The 9769-nt window shown below is 40.5% G+C and overlaps 1 protein-coding gene across 1 annotated transcript in view; it reads left to right on the forward strand.

The window, feature by feature from the left end:
- TECRL (trans-2,3-enoyl-CoA reductase-like) overlaps positions 1 to 8675 on the forward strand; it is a 71279-nt gene extending 62604 nt beyond the window's left edge. The window contains exons 8-12 of the mRNA XM_009324526.1: positions 452 to 495; positions 4241 to 4298; positions 5625 to 5710; positions 6156 to 6201; positions 7758 to 8675. Coding sequence (XP_009322801.1) covers positions 452 to 495; positions 4241 to 4298; positions 5625 to 5710; positions 6156 to 6201; positions 7758 to 7885 — 362 coding nt within the window. The 3' untranslated portion in view covers positions 7886 to 8675. The remainder of the gene's footprint in view (positions 1 to 451; positions 496 to 4240; positions 4299 to 5624; positions 5711 to 6155; positions 6202 to 7757) is intronic.
- Positions 8676 to 9769: the final 1094 nt, after the last annotated feature.

Raw genomic sequence — 9769 nt, forward strand, 5'->3', positions numbered from 1 at the left:
AGTAGTGCTTTGGGGGGGGGGGGGGGTGTGGTGGCAAGTAAAGGATAGGTTATGTCTTGGGTTCTCTGCTCATAGAGATAGAAGGGCCTATGGATAAGGCTGTGATTCCTGGCCTGGTTCTGCCACTGACCTTCACTTCATCCCTTCCCTTGTCTTTCCAAGGAATTTAACACCACAAGCTGCTTTGACAAAGCACTTGGATATATGAAGCTGACAAATACTAGAAAAAGTTAGGTGAAAACTGCCTTGAGATCAGTGGTGAAGAGACTTGCATTTCTAGAGTGCTGTTACTATTTGCATTGTCTTCATATTGTATGTGATAACATCCATTCTTTCTGCAGAGCCTGTCAGGAAAGAAGTATTTCTGCTCCTCAGCACTAGATTAATTTCACCCATAGAAAACCATGTGTATACTGTAAAACGAAATTTATAATTTAATTCTATTTTCTAGCATTTGGCCACAGACAAGTTTCTTTTGCTGCCCTTGCTTTTCTGGTACGTACAAATTAAAGTTTTATTAATGATTGTGGAATAGGACTAACTCACGATTTAGCAAAATGCAGTAATGCTGCTGTGCATTTGTGTATATATATATGTCCACGCCCACAGCCCTGTGTCCTTTGACTGGATTTAATGATAATCTATTAAGGTTTCCAGGCCAGGAAGTCTCCTAGTACCATATACCTATATACACCTTAATGTGAAGTACTGTATCTGAGAGTCATGAGAACATTGTCAGCATTATTACTACTCACAATTATGTAAAAACACTAATATTTAGACAGATTGGAACTTGCCATTTTTAAAACACTGAAGAATTACATCCTAAGTAGACTTTGCAATGGTACTGTGTACCCTAAATAACTTAACCTCAACAGCTATTAAAAACAATGAAAACAATCCCTGCCAAAGTGGGTTAAGGCAAGGGAAAGCGCAGGTGATGAAGGATGGCTGAGTCTACCGAACCTGATGTTTGAATGAACATAACCATATAGTGAGACAGAGGCTCAGTAAGAAATTCTCACATGGAAATTCTCTTCCATCCTCCGTGGGCATTGCACTTGGAAATGCTGAGTGTTGACTTTCCCAAGCAAGCATGGGTCAGTAGCCAAAACAGTCAGCCTCTTTGAAAATCAGATACAGACCAGTTTCCAGAAATATAACAGGAAGACAGGACAGTAACGTGTCTAGGCTCCTTCAGGCAAACACTATTCAGAAAAGCATTCAAACAACTCCTTATCAATATTTAAATGCTTTTGTAAATTGGGACCCTTAAAGATCACAGTTTTGGCAGTGTTTGTCTCTGGGGGTTGGCCATGCAATTCTCAGCTTTTCCTGCCCTAACAAGGTATGGCAAAGGCAAGCAAAACGCTCATATGAAGAAGTTCACACACTCAGTGAGGGTCTTACAGCTGAAAGCAATAATCCTGCACTGCAGAGGCAGGAGGTTGTGGCAGCGGTAGGCAGTGGTGTGCCCAGCGCCTTACTGTCTGCATCCTTCCCAAGCTCAGGGGTTACCTGAAACCAAGAAAACCACTTGCCTGAATATTCAGTGCTACCAGTAAAACTAGTCCTCATCAAAACGTCCGCATAGAAAAAGCCTCCTTTTCTAATGAAACATCCTTCCTCCCCTTGATGTAACATGCCCTGCTATAGCTTTTATGGAAAATGCTGCCATCAAGCAGAGAGATGAGTCCTGTCAGGGGTATTTGCTATAAAGTATGGCCATCCCCTTCAGATCTGCATCAGCACCTGGTCTGTGGTTTGAATTCTTGCAGCTCTTTTGAGAACTTCCTACCCATGGAAACTCAAAACCTTTCCCTTTCAGACCTTGATCTGGCAGGTTCCCAGACAATGAATGTAAAACAGCAACATACAAAATAAAATAATTTGAAGCCGTTTTCGCATGTTTCTAAAACATATGAACAAAATATTTGGAAGATTTCTTTTTTTCCCCCTCTTTTAAGGCTTGTCTTTATTACATATCCTGATTTAAGTGTATACATCTGCAGCTGCTGTAAACAACAGTACTGAGTAATTTGAAGAGTGTCAGCAGGCCCTTCTGAAAGGTTCTCATATTTAGAGAAATTACTCTAAGCTTTGCAGGAATGTTTTTCTCATAGGGTACACATAGGAATATAAAGAGAGGGAACGGTATGTAGACTTCAATATTTTATCATCATAAATATGGTAAGCTTTTTTTCTGCTGTTCCCTACTGCCCCATATTTTATATCTGAGACACTGACTAAGGACTAGCTTACGTTTAGCAGTACTTCTCGGTACAGAGCATTAGCAGCCACATTTCTAAAGAGGGACATAAGAGGTAATTACAGCAGAATGCAGCTGCAGAGTCAAAGGTAAGCCAATAAAAATCCCTGCAGAAATGCCCTTTGCTTGTTTTACTTAGAATTGATTATAGAATTAGTACGTGTTAACTATATTGGGTGACTATCTCTTGCTCCACAATAGTAGGGGCATTGCACATTTCAGTATATATAGTGTTTCACAAAAGCACTTTTAACTTTGAAACTTTTTTCTTTAAAATAATAGTAATCAGAAACAATCATGTTCCTAGCTCACAATTGGAAGTACGTAAATGAAAATTAATTCTACTGCTATGGCTAAAATTACAGCTTCTGATATGATATTTTATAATAGAATTTCCTTTTCTGGCTATTTAGTGTTTTACATCTGGTGTTTATGATAGATGACAGCCAGTTAGTTGTAATTAAAAAACATAAAAGGACTGCGGGATTTGACCCATGACTACATATCCATGCAGAATAACAGCTTTGCTAATAGAACTGATTTAAAGTTTCCTAACAAAACCCACAGAAATCTCTCCGCCAAAAAGGGGAAAATTCTTCAGCAATGCTAGCTACAGTGTTCTTTCAGATAATGGCACATTTCGATATAAAATGAAGTTACATATTCCTTTCAATTAGTTTTAACTGAACTTTGGTATGGATGACTTTCAGAATTGGCTTTAAAAAATTACAATCGTATTTCTTTTTTTCTGTATTAATTTTGTGATTTTACACTTTTAACATTTCTAGGTTTTAGCACTCTTCTTTTTCATTTTAATTTCTTAATTTTTTCCAGCCTTGCAAAATTTAGTACAAATGATATAAGAAAACACAACTTTTTAACACCTCATTTTTTCAGTTTGAGATGAGAAATCAGCCTTCAAACCAGAAATGAATAAAAAAGTTCAATTCAGTCCAAGATTGAAATGTATATAGCATTTTGGTTTTCTTCATAAAGCAGGGGAAAAATGAAAACCATAAAATTAGATTGCTGTACTGACAGGCTTTCTTTTTCAGGAATTGAAACTGGGTTTCCTACCAGTTCCCACTTTAAATATGGGTAGTAATTGGTTTTGATTCTACAGTGGTTGTAATTGATGAAGTACTGAAAGCCACAAGCAAATCTGAAATCACCTTGTGCTACATGCCGTATAACCAAGTGGGGAGACACGGTACCTCTTCCAAAGATTTGAACCATCTAAATATTAAAGATCAAGTTTGAGAGGTTGGTTAGGGCTAGAAACGGCATAACCAGAGAGTAGCAGAACCAGGAAAAATACCAGGTCCCTTCATTTATCAATTCCCATCTACTATCCCTTCGTCCAGTCTGCCCTTCAGAGAACCGCTGCCTGTTTATTCACCCTATTTTTCTTTCCTCTATGACCTACCTAGAGAACTGGTTACTGTGCTCTGTAACCGGCGTAACAAAGGTGTTTGCTGAACACCTTTGAACGTGTGTGTAGGAAGAGGGTAGGCACATTAACTCATGACATCTTTACAAAACCAGAGGTCAACTTTTCAGCTGCTTCTTTGCAGGCTGGATTAAATCCAAATCCTGACAATGATGTTCAGTTCAGAAAAGTGTCTTGCTAAATTCCTTAGACCTCAGGGAGCCTCTCTGATCTCCCCAGACCAAAGCATTTTGTACATGCTGGGCATGGGAACCACACTGAAGGCCTGCCTACACTGAGCTCTGCGGAGCTGGAACATGGGCTTTCACGCAGGCTGCGCCCACGGTGCTAACTAGGCACTTGTGCATTTGACAAAGATCACAATACAAAGAATGTATTTCCCATGGGAGAGTCATTTCAGAGCACACATTTTCTGGATACAGAGAATAAGCTGTAACGGAGGGATTTTGGTTATGCACTGCAACACAGTTACCGCAGCATTTTAGGCATACAACTGAAAATATGTTTTTAATATCTTGCAGATGTGTGAAGCTGGAAATCACTTTATCAACGTAGCTTTAGCTCACCAAAATCATTCAGGTCTGTCTTTGCTTCCTGTTTGTCTGTTTAAGACTGAAGTGTGCTTAACCTATCCATCTTCTGCTGGTATACAGTAATTTACGTATCTACATCTACAGTAGATCCACCGCATTAAGAAAGATGAAGTAGGCACCATGCCATCAGTATAACATCTTTAAAATAAATGTGATGACAAGGAAACATTAGCAAGACTGTTGTTGTTCCAATGCTTATAGCAAATTTATCTTAATTATACACAACTGCAATTTAAATATGGATTTAAGCATGGAAGTTCTCTAAAGCATCCTGTTGACTGACAACAGAGGATTCCATTTTAAATAAGTTTCAAAAACTTTTAAACTAGATTGCAGAAATTTTAGATACGTGCATCTCATGCAAAGATACACACACACGTATACAAATACACAAAGACAGACTCATAAATACCTACACAGGCATCAATGTATATGTATGCTCTTAAAAGGCTGCTCCAAGCACAGGTTTTCCAGGTCTTTTGTACCATGAGAATAGAAGTTCTACTATATATAGTAGAAAGTAAAATATATTTTCAGATAATAATAGTATAATTTTGCACTATAACACCCTATTCAAGAAAATACTTCACCACAGTATGATCAACTTCACACAGTGAAGTCAGTTTCTATTCCAGAAAACTTTGGATGTGCCATGGTTAGGCAGGTGCTTATGTTGTTTGTTGCAAGGGGCTTGATTCAGTTGAAAAGCAGCAAGAGCCAAATAATTCATCAGCATTCTCAGTGCCTACAATTATTAAAGATAGCATTGTTGCCAGAACTTAAAAATGAAGTGTTGCATATGTGGCATTTTGTGTGACCATTATCGGTGGCTGTAGAGAGTCATGCTGTTAGCTCTGGAGTTGTTTTCCTGTGCCACCCTGGGATGAAGGATGAGGATGTGAGAGGGGACAGGTTCACATTCCTGAGTCAGGCTGAATAAGATACAGCTGCATCCTTTATATCCCAGAAGAGTGCCCTTAGCCCTTGCTTGCCTGCTAGTCTGCATTAAACTACTTGTCTCTCTCAAAGAGAGGTTGAATCCTTTGGACATGCCAGACCTTTCCTGTAAAAACTGATACATGGTTCGCTAAGCAGCATTCTCACTCAGATAAATACAGCTTTTGCCGTCTCAAAAGATTTCACTGAAACTTTTTTAACATGTGCTCTGGGAGCACTGGCCGAGGGGATGGCTGTTACATAGGCAAGTTGTGATAAGGCTCAGTTCCCCTCCCTGTGTTGAAACTGCTTTTGCCTGTTTGGGGTTTTTTTTTCCTTCTTTTTTTTCCCCTTCTTTTTTTTTCCTTTCATAAAGGAAGTAAAGCCTGTTTTCCAAGTCCAACCTACAACCCCTTCACGTGGCTCTTCTTGCTGGTATCCTGTCCCAACTATACGTATGAGGTATATGACTTTCTTCTGCTTATATGCAAAGGGTAGGTGGTTACTGTGTTTCAGCCTTTGCCTGCAGAAAATCTGCAACGCCTCCACACAGTTCCCTCTGCATATCAATCATTACGTTTCATTACGTTCTGTATGTCAGAGTCTCCTTGCTCCCACAAATGTTTCCCCACCAGACCCTTCTCTTCCCTCACATCAATATCGTGACTTTTGTGTATATTCCCCTCCACTACAGACTCCCCAGTGATCCAAGGATTTACCACCCATCTCTTCATCCCCATCCAGCACACTGGGAGGTCCCTTTATAGCTATTTTTCCTCTCTCGTTTCCAGTACGAGTATCACACTCTTCCTCCGGGGGAGCTTTTGGGGAAGTGGTCACTTTTGAAAACTTGCCCTTTTGCTTTACATAAAGTATACAATTAACAGTGCCTTTTCCTTTGCAACAGGTTGGGTCTTGGATTAGTTTCACAGTGATGACACAAACCCTGCCAGGTAAGTTTGAAACAGAATGAAGATAGCCTCTAAATTGTTGTTTGCAGAAGTGAATTCTGGAAATCTAAAATTTGCCAAAAAATTTATGGCATATGAAATATTGCCATCAAATCCCCCGTGACATGACTGTATAAACCTTCAAAGTGCTACCCTCAGAAAGATGCGGAGAGCACGAACACTATTGCAACATCTTCTTTTGATCAAAACCAGCTCTCTGCTTTTTGTGCAATATTGTTGTTTCTTCTGTTTCCACAGTGAAAACAGACTTTGAAATTTAGAAAAAAAAAAAAGTCAGTATTCTTCATTTACAGTCAATCATTTATGATATAGGAAAATTTCTTTGCATTGTAAACCTGGAATAATACTTCTAATAGGGAGAGGAAAACAGATGTACTTAGTATTTCAAAAGAGGAAAGACACTCACGTTCCTGGTAGCATTTCCCCATTTGCTTACATCAGGCAGCCAGCTTGTAACAGCAGCCTGCTTAGTAGCATTTGCAACTGTTGCTCAGTGCTTTCCTGCATCCTTAGAGACCTAAATACCCATACAAATATGGTCCCTGGGACCGAGCTCTCCAAAACGTTCACTTTTAAATTATTTTTCCATTCTAAAATAGAAACCTATAAAAGCTACCTGCAAAAAGTAGCCCCACATGGTTTACAAATGAAAAAGAAAGTAATTTCGAAAGTGGATGAAACTGCATCATACAAAAATTAAACTTTTAATTTTGTTTGAAAAGATACAACATTTTTGTGCTTTAGGCTCTGGTATGGAAGTGACCTGAAAGTTTGGGGACATTGTAGGTCTGCGTTTACAAGGGCAGGGAGCAGCAACTTACGCAGCACACTCATCCTTGCTGTAACTGTCCCAAACACAACTTGACCAGATGCCAAATGAATGTTTCTGATCCACCAGCTCATTTTAAGGAAGAAAGGACAATGAATTTGCAAAAAGCACCTGTAAAAGCATTTCCCATTCAGTGTCACTCAGCCCGAAGGGAGAGGTACCCGAGAGACCACTTACTGGCTCCTGACAACCACAGCAGGGGCCTGGGCATCTATAGTTGTTAGGCTTTGTGAGACCTCCCTGCCAGGCAGCTAAACCTATTCGTGCACCTGCTGCCTACTTGCTCCAGGGCCGAGCTCTCCCTCCGTGCAACAGGAAGGTACAGCACAGCTCCCTGTTATGGCTGGGAGCCAGAGGTAAAAACAAAGTGTTATAGGCCAAAAGCAAACCAGAACAAGTCGAGAGAGGCCATGGGTAATTCTGTGTTGAGACGGCACCATGCCCAAGGAGGCCTTGTGATTTATGGCAGTCATAGGTGATACAGGGTGTGTCTAATAGATGTGAACATCTGTGTGAACTCTGATGTGGAGGCTGAGCTTCAGGCTATGGTGTATCAGAAACTGGAAGGCTGAAAACAAGGACAGAGTTAACTTGCCTCTGCCCACAGAAGAGACTGCAGACTTTTCCATAAAGCCTCTTGTATTCACAGAAACAGACACTGAAGGAAGACACATGATCCCTTTTTTTTTTTTCTCCTTTTCCTTGGTAGTTGGCATTTTTGCTTTCCTGATGGTCATCCAGATGTCTCTCTGGGCCCAAAAGAAACACAAGCTGTACCTGAAGAGATTTTATCCAGAGGTGCGGAGAAAAGCAGCTATGATTCCTATCATCTTCTAAGCTCTTAACAAGAGTTGAAGCCTAAGCGTACAGTTCAAGAGCTAACTCAAGAGTAAATGAGCCATTTCATTCAGTAACCAAAGTGGATCAGAGGAAGAACTACTGGATATCTTTTTCAGAAAATTAACAGTTCAAGACGAAGAGCTTTTAATTAAGTAAAAAAATGTAGCTCTTGAATTCTTGGTTCCTGCTAAAAGATATGATTTAATTAGATTTTCTGTAATGGAGCTAATTGGGAAGGGACGAGAAAATTGCTTATATTGAATGTTAGGCTAGATATTTAGCTGGTGTAAATGGGCACAGATGCTGTTAGAATTAATGAATACAGCTCATCTGCATGCATTCAGGTCTGGTGATTTTAAGGTTCAGTGTTAGATATTGATGAGAGTCTTGGATTTTTGCATCAGAAGATGTTTCACAGCCTTATTTTTATTAAACTGCACAGGAACAGCACGTTCTGCCTCAGCTCCTCTAAAGCACCACATCAAAGAATGACCACTATGCTGTTAACACAGTTTAGTCTAGCTTTACAAGGTTTTTCTTTCTTTCTTTTTTTTTTGATTGAATCTCATAGCAAATTGTTCAATACAAATTGGCTTAAATTGATCACTGCAGAGAGGCCTGGCTTTCTTTTGTTTTCAGGTAGGCAGATCAGCCCCACGACCCCAGGAGGGGACTGTTTGTGAGGTGCTTCCCATCTTGCTACTAATTTGCAGCGTGACCTTGGGTACATCATTTAAGTCCACCCCCCTTTCTCACTGATTGGGTTTGCGTGGCAAGGTGTGAGGAGTCCTCCCCCCGAGGAGGAAGGAGCAGCAGAAACAGCATGTGATGAACTGACCGCAACCCCCATTCCCTGTCCCCCTGCACCCCTGGGGAGGGAGGAGGTAGAGAATTTGGGAGTAAAGTTGAGCCCAGGAAGAAGGGAGGGCTGGGGGAACGGTGTTTTAAGATTTAGTTTTTATTTCTCATTACCCTACTCTGATTTGACAGGTTATAAATTAATTTTCCCCAAGTCGAGTCTGTTTTGCCTGTAACGGTAATTGCCGAGTGATCTCCCCGTCCTTATCTCGACCCACGAGCTTTTTGTCATATTTTCTCTCCCCCGTCCAGCTGAGGAGGGGGAGTGACAGAATGGCTTTGGTGGCCACCTGGCATCCAGCCAGGGTCAACCCACCACACTCACATTGAACAGTTCTGGAAATAGCAGAAGACTTTCTGGACTAACAAATGTGTTAAGATCCCCTTGTCTGGATGCAGTCAGGCACTGAACACCATTCACCTTACTAGTATCAAGCACTGTGAAATCCTTGGGCACCAGGTGAACCAGAGTACAGCTTGTTATTGAAAAGGAAAGGGATCCTGCCAAATGCATTTCAGTCCTTATCTGAACTGCCTCAGATGGACACTGCTGAAAGGCTTCACCTCCCCTTCAATTTGGTCAGTCTCTATCTGCTACTTTGCTTTCCAGGACATTATTTTTTAAGGGATTCTCTGGGCTTGTTATTCAAGTTGTGAAAACTCTGTTTAGCTCCATTTGCAAATCAGTGGCATCCATGTCATGCAGAAGCACAGTTTTTAGCAATTTTAGTTACAGAGAGCAAAAAAAAACAGAACTGCTTCAGCAAGTATTAAGATAGAGACAGTTAGGGCATTAAGTCCAGTTTTCATTCTATTTCTGTTGCACATTTATCAATGTCTTTTGGCTCCCTTAGACTGGTGGAAAAGCTTGCCTAAAGAACTTTAATCATTAGAGAAACACCGGAGTACACAAGCAAGGCAGGCATTTTGTCTCCTAAAGGCACTGTTATCTTTGCGCCAGCTCAAGTGTTCTAACAAAGTTAATTTGCCCAGTAAATTGGGTTCATATCCCTCTTCTAATGT

This window comes from Pygoscelis adeliae, unplaced genomic scaffold, assembly GCF_000699105.1.
Source record: "Pygoscelis adeliae isolate BGI_AS28 unplaced genomic scaffold, ASM69910v1 Scaffold635, whole genome shotgun sequence".
NCBI lineage: Eukaryota > Metazoa > Chordata > Aves > Sphenisciformes > Spheniscidae > Pygoscelis > Pygoscelis adeliae.